Source organism: Xenopus laevis, chromosome 5L, assembly GCF_017654675.1.
Source record: "Xenopus laevis strain J_2021 chromosome 5L, Xenopus_laevis_v10.1, whole genome shotgun sequence".
NCBI classification, from domain to species: domain Eukaryota; kingdom Metazoa; phylum Chordata; class Amphibia; order Anura; family Pipidae; genus Xenopus; species Xenopus laevis.
This window is the reverse complement of record NC_054379.1, coordinates 90,152,380-90,166,957: the sequence shown is the minus strand read 5'-3', so window position 1 is coordinate 90,166,957 and position 14,578 is coordinate 90,152,380. Positions and strand designations below refer to the sequence as shown.

The 14,578-nt window shown below is 39.4% G+C and overlaps 1 protein-coding gene across 3 annotated transcripts; it reads right to left on the bottom strand.

Annotated features, from left to right (window-relative positions):
* Window positions 1-41: 41 nt before the first annotated feature.
* On the bottom strand, window positions 42-12,901 carry LOC108716879 (akirin-2). 3 transcript variants are annotated; one of them, XM_018263402.2, is made up of 6 exons: window positions 12,315-12,901; window positions 6,219-6,320; window positions 3,995-4,138; window positions 3,121-3,264; window positions 1,891-1,962; window positions 42-665 (listed from the first exon to the last, which is right to left on the bottom strand). In XM_018263402.2, the coding sequence occupies exons 1-6, from the start codon at window positions 12,487-12,489 to the stop codon at window positions 655-657; spliced, it is 648 nt and encodes a 215-aa protein (XP_018118891.1). In that variant the 5' UTR covers window positions 12,490-12,901; the 3' UTR covers window positions 42-654. The 3 variants fall into 3 exon arrangements, with proteins under 3 accessions (XP_018118891.1, XP_018118892.1, XP_018118893.1); XM_018263403.2 differs by lacking the exon at window positions 12,315-12,901 and adding an exon at window positions 7,881-8,880; XM_018263404.2 differs by lacking the exon at window positions 6,219-6,320 and having other exon boundaries at window positions 12,315-12,890.
* Window positions 12,902-14,578: the final 1,677 nt, after the last annotated feature.

Here is a 14,578-nt window from a genome sequence, read left to right as displayed (position 1 = left end):
CAATTTTTTAATTAAAAAAAAAAACAAAAAAAAAAAACAAGTTTGTGTTTTTTTATTTTATTCCAACTAAATTCCAGTACTACAAGGCAGTTAAACAATGATAGACGGAAAAAATTGCATTAAACACTTGTTAAAGACTGATAGAATAAATAAACTACAAAATAAGAAATCCAATCCTTTCTTACCTTCGCCCCACCCCCATAGTCCTTTAATACAAGCATGCCCTTGTTTTGCTCCCCACAAACTGCTGGATGTCACTTTAGAATAGTCCCAGGAATTATTCCATCTGTGCGAGTGGATACTGCTTGTGTTTGTTGTGCAGTCATTAAAACCTGTCAAAACTATTTACACATCTAGCAAAGGGCATGAACTCTTTAACACCAGCTTTAATGCTTTCCATTTTAAAACATTAACAAAAGAAGCCAAATTTTAAATGATACAGCAAAGGAGGCCATTGGTATATTTAATACAGGTAGCATAGATCCACATCCAGGTGGCACGGACATCAGGGAGCACTCCAAAACCAGTTGCTGCGTAAGAGTGGTTGCCACTGACAAAAGCTTGAAATAACCTGTGTTCAAAGGGAAAGGGGAATATGGCATTGCTGCAGTTCTTTACTAGGACATCTTGCAGCCCAGAAAGGCAAGGAGCAATTCATGAAACGTCTGCAGAGGAGACAGAAAACAAAGAACAGTTATTAGTAGAATTGCATGAAAACCTAAACTACAGGTTCCTACAAACAAAGGTTACTGATGAAAAAGTAGCCAGGTTACCTAGGCTAATAGAGAACACACTCAAGTTGGGAGGAAACACTTTTGGCAGAAAATGTCCCTAGACAGTGCTATGCCATCCATAATGGGAAAATGCTCCCAGTGGGGTCAGCCATGTTGGGTCATACACAAGATTAACTACATGTGCTCAATAACTGCATGATGTATAGTTGGGGAAATAGTTGACCGATCCTATATCACACCCATGTCATGGCAAAAATCACATTGGTTCACCCATTACCCCTCCCTCCCCTTTATTGGGGGAAACCATATTGCAGTGATAGGTGTCCTTTATAGGAAAACTATACCCCCAAAATTAATACTTAAGCAACATATAGTTTATATCAAATTAAGTGGCATATTAAAGACTTCTAAAACAGGAATATAGATTCCAATTTTCATTCTAACAAAAAAACTGGACAAATAGAGACTGTATGGGCTTGGTTACCCTCAGATTGAATTTGTTTATTGAACTTTATATAAAGCCTTTTAAAAATAAACTGTTACATTCTAAAGCTGGCCATAGATGGAGATTTTTAAAAAGATCCGATCCTCATCGTGAGACCACGATTTTCTCGGAACGATCGTACGAATTGACCATCAACTAAAAAGACCAATTTGCCAGGAAAACAAAGGGGAGCTGCCTGCTTGGCCCTGCAAACATAGATAGATTGCACTGGGACAGAAAGATTTTTTGACCTGGCCGATCAATTTCCTGACAGATGTCGGCCGAAAAATCGTAAGATGTACGATCGTTCGAATCCCACTAACCACACGATAATTTCGAAGGATTGGTCTGACTTCCCTAAAATCGGTCGCTCGGCAAGAAGAATCGTCGCGACTATGGGGAGCTTAAAAGGCAAAACTGTTCAATAAAACTTTCCAGCCATTCTAGGTCTGCCAGCCAAGAGGTCAGGAGACCAAGCTTCAGGGAAAAACATCAAGAGCACTTCCCAGACATAAGAGAAATGCTGTACATCTAAGTTGGCACGGCAGCCCATAAACATTGATTTACGTTAATGAGTGTTGTGGCACTTTAATTGCGTCTTCAAACAGCAAAAGAAACGTCACAACAAAAAGCAAGTTGTTTTGAACTCATTTAATATGTCGGTTAACTTACAGCTAGCTGGCTGTTCTCCAAATCGTCGCATTATCTGATCATGTGTGAATTTCACAAAAGCATCATATTGTTCTAGCAGAGGAAAATAAAAAAAGTAAACCAGTTAAAATATGGGGGACACAATCTGCACCAACATACAAAGTCTCTTCCTACAAGGAAGGGCTCAAGCTACTAGTACACTGCCCATAGTTTTATTTTCTTAAAGGAGAGCAACAGTACATGGTATTTTGATTACTTTAAAACACTTTCATTTTTTGATGTTACTGTTGCTTTAAATTAGTACTCCCAGACTGTTTTACCAATAGGTAACCTAGATGTTTGTTGACACTGTGGCTGACAGCTCAGTAAATAGGGCTGCTATATTTAGCAACAGTAAAACCACCTTCGCATTAATGCAACACAAGTTGATCATCAGTTTACATGTAAATATTTGCTGTATACCAAATACCAATCATATTATATGGTAATGTTATTCTGCACAGGCAGCCTAAGTTATTTGCATAATCCTAGTAAAGTAAATTAACAGCCGCATTGGTTGCCTTGGAAGCAGCAATTCAAAATCTCATCCATACAACAAAATAAAACAACAAAAAATAAATAAAAAAAAAAAAAAAAAGGGAGAATTGACCGAATGAAATAAGCAAAAAGGAAGCATCACTGCAACAGGAAAAGAGGCAAAAGGTTAAAGTCAGCAAAGGAGAACCAAAAATTTGAGCTAGATATGGGTGGGAAGGGAAAAATAAAATTATACTACACTAATGAGAGCATGATGGGAAAAAAAAATAAAAATAAAAAAAGAGGCACAGCAAAGAAAGGGAAGATAAAAATGCAAGCAGAAGTAGGTCACACTCCAAAACTGGTTGCCACAACAGGGTATATTTACAAACAAATACAATAAATTGCACAAGTACAATTACCAATAACAAATTAGCAGTATTAAACATGTTACTACTACAATGAAAGCAAATGTATTGTTGCTATGGGTAACTACACTGCTTACCACCTATGTTCATAAATCAGCCCAAATGTGTTTAAAATTATAACTCAGAACGGACATTTTAAGTAGCCCCAAACCATAGCATACAAAGAACTGGCACAGGTACTTCCAGGTGGATTCAATGCAGGACTACGAGAGGCAGTTTCAGGTTGTTTGGCTCAATGTTTTGGGGCTGCTTAAAAAAAGGCAGTGCTCAAACCAAAGAAAACCCATAACAGGATTTAAATCAATACCTGCAAGTTTTGTGGTCAATATTTCTTCATATTCTTCACGAATTTTATCCTCGCGTTCTTTAAGAAGTCGCTCACATATCATTCCTACTTGCCTTAATGAAAACAACGGCTGCTCCTTTCTTAATGGAGATGTGGCTGATGTGCCTTCAGAGAAAGCAAATGAGAGTTTGTTTAGTAATGAAAGCGGATACAGGTATGGGACCCGTTATACAGAATGCTTGGGAGCTGGGGGTTTGCAGATAATGGATATTTCTCTAATATGGATATTCAGCGCTGCGCAATATGTCGGCGCTCTAAAAATACATGCTAATCTTCATACCATAAGCTAAATATTACATAAACCCAATAGGCTGGTTTTGCTTCCAATAAGGATTAATACTTAGTTTGGATCAAGCACAAGGTATTGTTTTATTAAACATTTTAAAAAATTTGGATTATTTGATTATAATGGAGTCTATGGGAGACAGCCTTTCTGTAATTCTGGATAACAGGTTTCCGGATAACTGATACCTGTACAAATATATGTTCAATCCAGGCACTTTCTTCAAACACAGTGAAGGGAGAGCCACAATTTGACAACTGGCCATAAAGAATAAAAAAGTATTAAGTATAAGCACATTGCAATTTCAAACTTTTTCAATCAACTGATATTTAATCTTCATTTTTAAAAATACGGATAGATAATGGCAAAATAAATAAATTCACACATCATATACACATTACAGCCACAGCTGTACATTCTTCACAGAAGGAACTGGCGTTTTGTTCAATCATCTTAATTTACTTATAATATGGATATGTCTACATGAAGTTTACTTACTTTTTCACAACGGACACACACACCCCTTATTGTAAAAGACAAATTGCTACTGACCTGGTAAAGTTGGCCCAGATGGGATGAAAGTCTGTGGATGCCCCTCACTGGAGCAGCAGGGATCTGTTGGTTGGAAGCTGGTTTCTAAATGTCTTCGCTTTTGCATTCTTTTATACTCTTGTTTAATGTTATAAAGGATTTGCTCTGAAACAGAGAAAGGATACAAGGCTTAACCAATAAATAACACCTGTAATCACTGGCACGTGGTATAGGTTATACCACTTTTATATTCATAGTACGGAAGCTATAAAGCCAATACAGAAGATGGCCTGCACTCAAATAAGACTGATCATTCATAAGAGTTATGGAAGCCCCCTTATAACCCATGTATCTTTTACTACAAATGGAGCTGGGTGCCTGATGTATATGCCAGTCAGTGCCTTGAGCTATTTAGCTTAAAGGGCCTAAAATTAACTTTTAATGACGTAGAGCTTGATATTTTGAGACTATGTAACTAGTCTTCACTTTTTATTTTCTGTGGTTTTTGAATTATTTAGCTTTTGGTTCAGCAGCTGTCCAGTTTGGAATTTCAGCTGATATCGGTTGCCAGGGTCCAAAATAACCTAGCGATCAGAGACTGGAAAATGAATAGGAGCTTAAAAGAAACATAAGTAATAGAAAGTAGCAAAACAAAATGGTGGCCTTATAGAGCAATAGTTTTTGGCTGCTGGGGTAAGAGACCCCTTTTGAAAGCTGGAAAGAGTTAGAAGAAAATGACAAATCCAAAAACTAGAAGAAATAAAAAATGAAGACCAAATGAAAAGCTGTTAAGAATGAGCAATTTTATAACATATGGAACCACCCATTTAAATATCATTAAAATGGGATTCCGAAAACTATAAAACCAATATCGACCAATATGTTCTGTCCTCCAAATGAAGACTTTCTAGAGCTTGATGCACACTAGTAGCAATCATAGAAGTTTCTTATATTATAAAGTTACAAACAGCAGCCAAAAAAAAAATACACAAAACAAAACACTTCCTTTTATCTAAAGGACAAATTCACATTTTAACATCAATATTTTTTGTAAGGTGAAAAAAAACAAAACAAAAAAACTCCTCAATCATGCAAATGTGAGCAATATTCTGGGAAACCAAAGGAATTTGGAAAGGAGAGGTGCTCTTCTAAACAGAAATGCAGCCAACGATTTTATCATAGTGTAGGCGTATGACTAGCTCACTTCAAAGGGGAAACAAGCTGTAAAAATGAAGACAGAATTCTTTCAGCCACAGGAACCTAGAAGCAGGCATACGCAGCAAATACAGATGGATGCAACTCTGGGAGTACCCTGGAGTACTGTAATGCTACCCAATGCTGATCATACTCGACTTTCAGAGAAGCCAAATTATAATTTATAAGTAAAGGAAAAAAAATCAGCTAAATAAATGAATACCTAGTTTTTGTTTTAGCACTTGTGACCACCTTTAAACTGCCAACAGGTCATTCAGTTTTCTCTGAATGTCATCAAGTTTGGAAGAAATGGACCAAACTGTGCAGCTGTAGAAATATTTCTTTAACTGTGGTTTTTTTCATAAATAAGCTGCTAAACGGAGACTCCACTTTGGTGTAAATTCATTTTTCAAGTGTTTTCAATATAAAAAAGGTGTATGTACAGAATTAATGTTAAATCGTACACTTAAAAAGAATTGGTCTGAAACCCAAAACCGTAACAAATATGCCTTGACAACAAATGAATGTGCTTGTGTGGCAAACTTGCACAACTTTAACCTGCCCGTATGAAAAGTGTCCCACGCATGAGCAGCTTCACAGAAACACTCAGACTATTATTACTGGGTTAGCAAAAAAATTTGAAGGTGACTGCTGCTAGTTTACACAGGGACAAGTAGTCTGTATTAAATATATAGTTCCAAACCAGTTTTTTTTTTTAAAAAGTCCTGTTAGAAAAAAAAAACAAAAAACCCACAACAGGAAGTCTAATGACAACATCGTACTAGCAAGCTATGTTTTACAGATGTGTAAATAACCACAGAAGTAAGAACGAAGAAAAGTAGTTACATTTCACAGGACTGGCACGCTTATATAAATAGATAGATGATACTAAGTACTGTGTACAGAATAACCTATGTATTAATTTAATACACAAACAAGTACTATATCGAACTTGTTAACGTTGTACTAGATCTGAATGGCAGCAGCAAAAACATAGCTCTCTCAGTTACAACAAATTAAGTCTACTGAGAAGTATTCTTTAAAAACAAACCTCTCCCTTCCACCAGCTGCAGCCTGTTGGGCTGTGAGATAAGGAGTACTTGCTCCTGACAAAGAGGGGTCTCAATGGACTGATGAATTTTGATTTTGCCACCTGGCAAAAAATAAAAAAAGCAGGACAAATATACAAACCATCAGATTTTTTGAACGGATGATCACCAACTTGGAGAAGATTTGCAGCCTTATAAATTGGGCTGTTGGCTTGAGGAAAGACTGGCTTCCACTATAGCGAAACGTATTTGAGGTGCTGTACCGTCAATCAGATCTGACTGATTGAATTACAAATACTGTAATAATGTAGTTACATTACAAACTGTACACCATGACCTCTTGAAACTGAATGCAGGCTTGAAAAATGTCATGCACATAGAAATATGATGAACTATGATCCAAAGATCCGGGTTGTGACTGCAATGAGCAAATCATTTCCAACTTTATAACCCCTAAACCACTCTAAAAAGCTTTACAAAATGACATACCTCACTCACTTATATAGTGTGGAGCTCCTACCCCTTCTCATTTGAATAGGAAGTTGGACAAAGAGCTGTCAATCGCGCATGCCAGTTCATAGGCATTGGAGCAGGTGGCATCAAGCATGTGCAGTGGACAGTTCTTTATCTGGCTTCCTATTCAAAGTAGAAGGAAGACTCCTTATACTAAAGGGGAGGAGTTTCATGCCAGATAAGGAATTGACTAGTTTCAGCAGCTATCTTAGAAAGGACATCACTCAATGTAGGGAGAGGCATGCCATCTCTCGCTGTTTAGAGTTGTTTTAGGGATTTTAAAATAAAAGATTTAGTTATTCAAGTTCTAAATGCAAAATAATCACTATAAACAGGTATGGGATCTATTATCTTAAATCCTTAGAAACCAAGTTGTCCATTGGAGCACAATTCCTTATACTAGGGCATGCAAAGTAGAAACTCAGCTGAAGAAAATAAGTATTTGGCAATGAACATGAAATTGATACTGGTATAGTTATTAGGAACTGCCTTACAGTGGACATGGTAAAATCAGCGAGTGCTTTAACAAAGACTAGTTTCTGAATAACAGGTGCCATACTATAAGCAACCAAATCCCCTCATTTCTTAAGGCCATATCATAATTTCTTTTTTTTTTAGTTATTCTGTACTTGTAAATATGAACACTTTACAAGAAAAAACCCTATGTGCAAGCAATTTTGCTTTTTGTTTATAACTAATAGCAAATGAGACTTTTTCTTAAGAGCTTATGTTAGCCTATTTAAATTTAAAAAAAATCCATTCCCCTCCCCCCCAGTCATTTATTTAAAAAGCAATAATGAGCTCTGCATAAACCCCTTCCCTAAGGTGCCTTGCAGTGCTGAGGGCTTAGGTTAGATTGCACCCAGAGCATTATCTGCAAGGAGTGTGCATGGCTTTCCCACAGGTATGCCAATTTCCTCCTAGACATACATGCAGCTTTATTGGCTTCTGTTAAAAATGCCCTTAGTTTTTGTAATAGAATATGGACATTAGATGGGGGGGGCAGGCACTGGTTTGAATGATGTATAATCTCTGAAAAGGGCTACAATGTACACTGGCACCTTTAAAGGGGACATATACCATACTTTTGTACTTTAGCGTAATCAATTCTTTTTTCAATAAAATTGAATAAAATGTTTAGTTTCATATACCTTTTGGGTCCACTTTCTCTGTTATCCTTGCATTTCTTATCTGGCTCCTCCCTTTCTCTTCATTTCCTGTGCTGGTATCTGTACAGCCGGCTAGGGCGGCCGTCTCTTTTTCACTATGTTTTGTTCTGCTAGCAGCAGCCACTGAGAAAGACTGGGTGTGCATAGGGGGAGGTGCTGGTTACAGATGTCACTCACACCTGGGTCCTGCTCAGGGCTGCTTAAGCTCGTCCCCGCCCAGCTTGCCTGTGCACGAGCAGACAGACACTGTACACCTGCAGACATAGCGATCCTGAAGGTCTGCTGCATTCCTCTTTCAACAAGCGATTTGAGCCTCAGCCTGCTAGAAGTGAGTCCAGGGGAATGAAGCTACTGACAAGGGCTTTGGTGACAGTAGCACAGCTGCGGAATACTTTAGATAGAGTGGGAAGAGATGATTGGCGGCTGGCACTTTAGGCATTGGCAGAACTACCAGATGGGGACCGCAACCTAGCAATGGTGTCAGGAGTGAGGAGCAAGTTAAAGGGGACCGGTTTTTCCGCGGCAAGCTTTGTGTTGTGTGCTACATGAGTCCTGAAGGGCCCCGGGGCCAAATGCGCTGCCAGACTCCTATTTGGCTTAGCTGGGAGAGGCGGATCTAACAGCACGGGACACACTGTGGTCACTGGAACATTGTCACAACACAGCGCTGTGAATAGCTCATGTTCGGGGGTTTTGATCCAGATTAGTGGCATCTTGCAGCACACGGGTTCTCCTGCAATGTACTGCCCATCCACTGACCCCCCAACCTGATCTGGATCCACGGTGACCCCAGGGTTGGGAAAGTTACAGGCTGAAACACTGCATGCACAATGAACTCACATTAAGCTAATAATTGGTGTAGCCCCCCATGGGTTTTTGCACATCCACAGAAGTACTTAAGCCAGAATGACAACTGCAAGTAGGAAGCAGAAGCACTTAGTGTGCATGTGTGTATGTTTGTGAATGTGCAGGTGTGTGTGTGCTTGCGCGCATGTTTGTGTGAATATGTGTGTGTGTGTGTGTGTGTGTGTGTGTGTGTCAGTGTGTGCGTGTCAGTGTGCATGGGTGCGCTCATGTGCGTTAAGTGTGCATATATAATAGTACATATGAATTCTCATGTATGACACTCTGGCTACTACAATATAAACACCCCCGGTATGTGTATTATGTGCCATAAGACCCCCTAACAGTATGGAGACCCCTGAAAACCTTATATTTTCCAAAAGTACACATTCTGACGAATCTAAAATGGATAAATGACTTTCTACTGCAAAGCTATGCTAAACATAATGCTTTTTATGAAATTTCTGAAAAAAAATCAGGCAGCAGCATAGGACAGTTATGTACAGATTGGGAAAAGACACATGGGAGTTCAGCCTGTCAGTCAGTGATGTGACCATTTCCTGTGAGAATGAACAGACACTCCCACTCTTCATTTCAGCCAAGTTTCTGACCTGAGAGGTTCTCATTGCAGCTCTGATGTAATAACACTTTTAGCAGGTAAAATTCATACAAAAGGTTTTTTTTCTGCATCATTACATGGTTTGAGGAAAGATTAATCATATACCGGAATATGAAGGTTATGCAAAATGTCCCCTTTAAAAGAATAATGATCAAGGTGCAGCTCATCATACAAAGGGCATTTGTGTGGACTGGTAATTTAACCATCTGTTCCTCCTCAATGACCGACCAGAACTAGGAAGCTGAAAAGGGATTTCAGTTTTCATTTGCCCTATTCAGAGCAAAAAAATAAAAAAAAAAAAGTCTACATTAAAACAATGCAAAAAGTATCTTCAACGCACACCCTACTGATTTAGCTTGTCTTGAAAGAAGAGGGTACCCAGACCCTTTAACTATAGATTTGTGTTAAAAAAAAAAAAAAAAAAAAAGACATGATCAGCAGTCATGGTTGCTTTGACAAAGACGCCTCATTCAATGTATTCTAATGCTCCAGTAAACAAATTATCATTAACACTGCTAGAATACATGTCTAGCTTTCCCTAGAAACACTGCCTTGGACACTGGGGAGACAAAATACATGGGGGATGTACAATTTTGAAGAAATAACAGCATGAACACAGCTGCACAGATCTGTAGGCCTAAGCAGCTCCAGAGCTGCACTGAGGCTGAGCACCTTCATAAAGGCATACAATACTTGATGGCAATGCAATTTCTAAACCCAATATAATATGCCTTGGATGCAAAACAATAACAGCATTTAGAGGAGCTTTGACCCGTCATCTTCTGGATGTCAACAATTCCCAACATCTAGAAAAGGACAGCTGGGAATTTGAATTCAACAGCAGCTGCAGCGCCTCAAATTCGACTTCCCTGATTTGGGTAACTGAAACCAAGTGACTATTCAAAGGACAACAAAACCATAGAATTACCTGTCCCACGACATGAAGTCACAATGCTGCCAGAATAACACATCCTAACAACAAAGCTAGCCAAGGCAAGCAGCCAAAGACAATTAAACCTGCACAAAACACAGGTAGGGGAGGGGACTGGTTATCCAGAATACTTGGGACCTGGAGTTTTCCGTAATTTGGACTTCATACCTTAAAAGGAGACATAGTATAAATGAAGCACAGTAGGGGAAAGCCAATCAAAGCCCTGCAGTCACACAAGCACAGACATGCTTCAGTTCCCCATCAGGTCCTGCTAGCTGCTGATTGGTTCCTGTCCTACAGTGCAGTGAGCCGAGTGCCGTCAGCTCCCCAGCACAGCCTGGAAATTCAGGGAGCAGGAAGTTAAAGAGAAGGGAGGGACTAGTAGAGTTTTTGCAGAAATATTCAATAAATCAGCCTGAAACTTTTTTAACCACAATTCTTCCATATAAAAGGATTATATCTTAGTTTGGATCAAGTACAAGGTACTGTTTTGTTACTACAGAGGAAAAAGGGAATCATTTTTAAAATTTTAATTATTTGGGTAAAACAGAGTCTATGTGAGATAGCCTTTTCATACTTCTGAACTTTCTGGATAATGGATCCCATACTTTGAACCAAGCGGCTTGTGTATCTAGTTAGCTCCAATGTCCCAGAAATATTTGCCAGTAATTTCCAGTATACTCCTGCATGGTCCACTACTTAATCATCAAAGCAATTACCCAGAAACATCCAAGAACATGAAAAAAAAAACAAAATAAAATGTTTGCTCAAATCTATGTTCCCCTGTAACAAGCCAAAGCATGGACATTGATAACTAATCCAGCATCATTTTAAAGTTGACTATTTCAGATATTTGGGCTCCCACTTACATGAAGGTCCTTATTTGGAAAATCCGTGAGTCTAAAGCAGGGATCCCCAACCTTTAGAACCCGTGAGCAACATTCAGGAGTAAAAGGAGTTGGGGAGCAACACTAGCATGAAAAATGTTCCTGGATGCTAAATAAGGGCTGTGATTGGCCATTTGGTAGCCCCTATGTGGAATATCAACCTACATTGAGACTCGGTTTGGCAGTACACCTGGTTTTTATGCAACTAAAACTTGCCTCCAAGTCTGGAATTCAAAAATAAGCACCTGCTTTGAGGCCACTGGGAGCAACATCCAAGGGGTTGGAGAGCAACATGTTGCTCATGAGCTACTGGTTGGGGATCACTGGTCTAAAGCATTCTAGGTTTTCATTTAAGTACACATGATTTAAAACGCTTCCTTAGGTGAAATGCTGTAATTAAATTGTAATGAGGACAATGTTTATCTTGGGATCTTTAACTTCATAGGCAAGGTTTACAAAGGAATTTGCACAACACAGATGTTGTCTATGCTCACACTTGACTGGCCCATCACTTGGGAGGCAGAGTATTCACTGCCCAACTGCATTAAAGGTTGTTGTTCAAACAACTAGTTGTTTTAGTTCACTAGAAGTAAAGACGTTTGCCAATGACTTTCTGTGTGTGACCGGTTTTCTAATATTGAAGTGTAAAGCCTAATTTTTCACCTTCTAAAGCAGCTCTGGGGGGGGGGGGGTCGCCAACCCTGTAAACATATCTAAATTGATACATTTAGGGTTAGTTCACACGAGGAGATTTGGGGAATCGCCTCGTCTTCTGGGCAACAATCTCCCCGAACTGCCTCTTTGTGTCTTACCATCCGCTATAGTGACAAGTCGCCTGCGCTAAAGCATCTAGTACAATGATCAGAGAGAAATCAGATACTTTTCTATTATTCACTCAGCTTTTCTGATTTATTGAAGCTGGAATCAAAGGTCATCAGATTCACCAGTACCCAAACTTACAACAACCCCACTACCTGACTCACCTATAACCAAACTTACTAGAAGCCCACTACCTGATTTATGGCCGCCGGCCCTTGCTCCCCTAGAGGTTCTACAGGCACTTACTATTCCCATTCCTCACCCCACGCCCTTCCTCCCAGTCTAGACATCCCCACAGCCCCGGATAAGTTCCTCACCTGCGGTAAGACGAGGGGACACCTCCCCGAAGGGTGAAGGTTCCATGCGGAGATATTTCGATGGGGAGGGCCCCGGGGGAGAGAGGGGGGCGCATCTTCTTCTCTTGGGGGACGCTGCTGGGCTCAACAGAGGATCGAATTCGATAGTCCTTTTAAGTGTGGCTCCACACGCCATGGCAGGGGGTACCTAGCGAAACAATGGCCACAACGGGTACAAACCCTAATCTAGCAGAGAAGAATCCCAGGGGCCTCTCCTAGGGAACTCTTTACAGCACAGCCCGTCGCCTTCACACCCGAAAACTAGACAGTGCTATTCCCTGGCGATTCCGGATCAGTTATCAGCAGAGATGAGGCACTCGGAAGCGAGCACGGTGTAGGATGGAAAGAGATCCTGTCGCCGTATCTGCCCCTACAACAGCTTTCCAGAAGCTCCGTCTCAGACTCTGCTTTCAATATGGCGTTAATAACAACGCCACTGATTCATTCGCCCCACCAACAGGCGCTGGGAGGGCGTTGCAATCGTTGATGGGAGATGTAGTCTTTACTAAAGCCTGCCTTTTGCCTTATACTTCACCGGCGTACTACATGACCCGGCATGCACCGCTTGAGATTAGGCACTTCCGGAATCGAATTTAAATCCCTCTAGTGAGAGCAAAGCGGAAGTAGGAGAGTAGTTGGGCTGTGTTTAGCTTCAGACGAGAAGCGACTGATTCCTATTGTTATTTGGGCACGTCCATCGGGGGAAACTTAATATTTAGGGGGAAAAAAAATTATATAGTGAATAAAGTACCCCCTCTTATAAATTATAAGGATATCATAAGTTACAGAGGAGTTTCATGACCAAATAAAAACACGATGCCGAAAGTCGAGTGTTTTTATACAGTTCATGGAACTCCGAGGTAAATTCTAATATCCTCATATTTTGCAACTGGGGGTACTTTATTTATTATAATACACAAATTTCAGTCAGTCAAGTGACAGAAATGACATCATTACTCACTGTTTATAACTGATGACATTAGAACTCACCGTTTATAAGGATATCATTTACAAGATATTCATGGCTTTTGTGTATTTTATATATATATATATATATATATATATATATACATATATATATATTTCGAAATACTGCTTTTTAGTTGTAGGGTTTAAAAGAGAAGGTGGGGTTTCCCAATTATCTATTCATCTTTTGTAAGAAAAAGAAAAATGTCTACTGGGAAATAGGAAAAATAAAATATTGCCTGATGAACAAAAATTCTAAATTACTACTGCATTATACAGTCATTTAAACTGTTCATTGTTTTTACAGTTATTTGTAACCCTGTTTGTCCTTTTCTGCACCACTGCTTCAGACTCCTAAACTCAGTGTAAAGCAGAAGTCAGTTCTCTCAGCCAAAATTCCATGCCCCACCATTCCTTGCATGTTTTTCACAGTGTAATTCATTTGCTGGCTTCTGCTAAATTGTGCTTTGCTTACATAGTCAAAAGCAGCAGTTCAAGGGGCAGGCAGGTACTGCTTTCAATAAAATTGGAAGATCTTGTAATATAAGGTGACTTATAGGAACATAAATGTATATTAATTTAGGAATTTGTAACTAGTATATGGAGAACATACTACAATATAATATGTGACTTTATTTGAAATGCTCACTAGCAACTCAGCTAATTCATTAAAAAGCAACATTTGAGCCCCATTAATTGTTACTTTTCTGATCAAAGATCCAAATGCAACTCTATTGTGGCTTACTTCCCATTGAAAGGACCCAAACAGAATAAACAATTCTGGAAAACTATAACTGTTTTAGGTGATCTGTTGCAGCACCCATTTTGTAGAATTCTTTGCATGCTCAGTGAGATGTGTTTGCACATATGAATCTCGATTGTGCAGGATGAGAATAGAGCTTAAATCCACCACTTCCAGCAACAAATCCCAACAGAACTTTTACTGACTCAGGAACTAAAATGCTTTTACTGCATCTCTTGGAAGTCATGTGGGGCAATGGCCTTTGTTCTGACTTTCCAGTACAGATTACTTTGTTGAAAGCCTGAGTTTGTGCTTTCTAGTCCCAAAGTAAAAAATGTGAAAAAAAATAACATGCACAAATAGTGCCGAAAAGAACCCACCCTTTTCAGCATAATTGTGGGTATGAAGTGTCCACTGCAGCTTGTGTTCAGCACACCAATATAGCTGCAAATCAACATCAGGGTTTAGTAAGTTGCATGCATATTGCACTGCATGCTTTCCAGATTTTATGTTGATT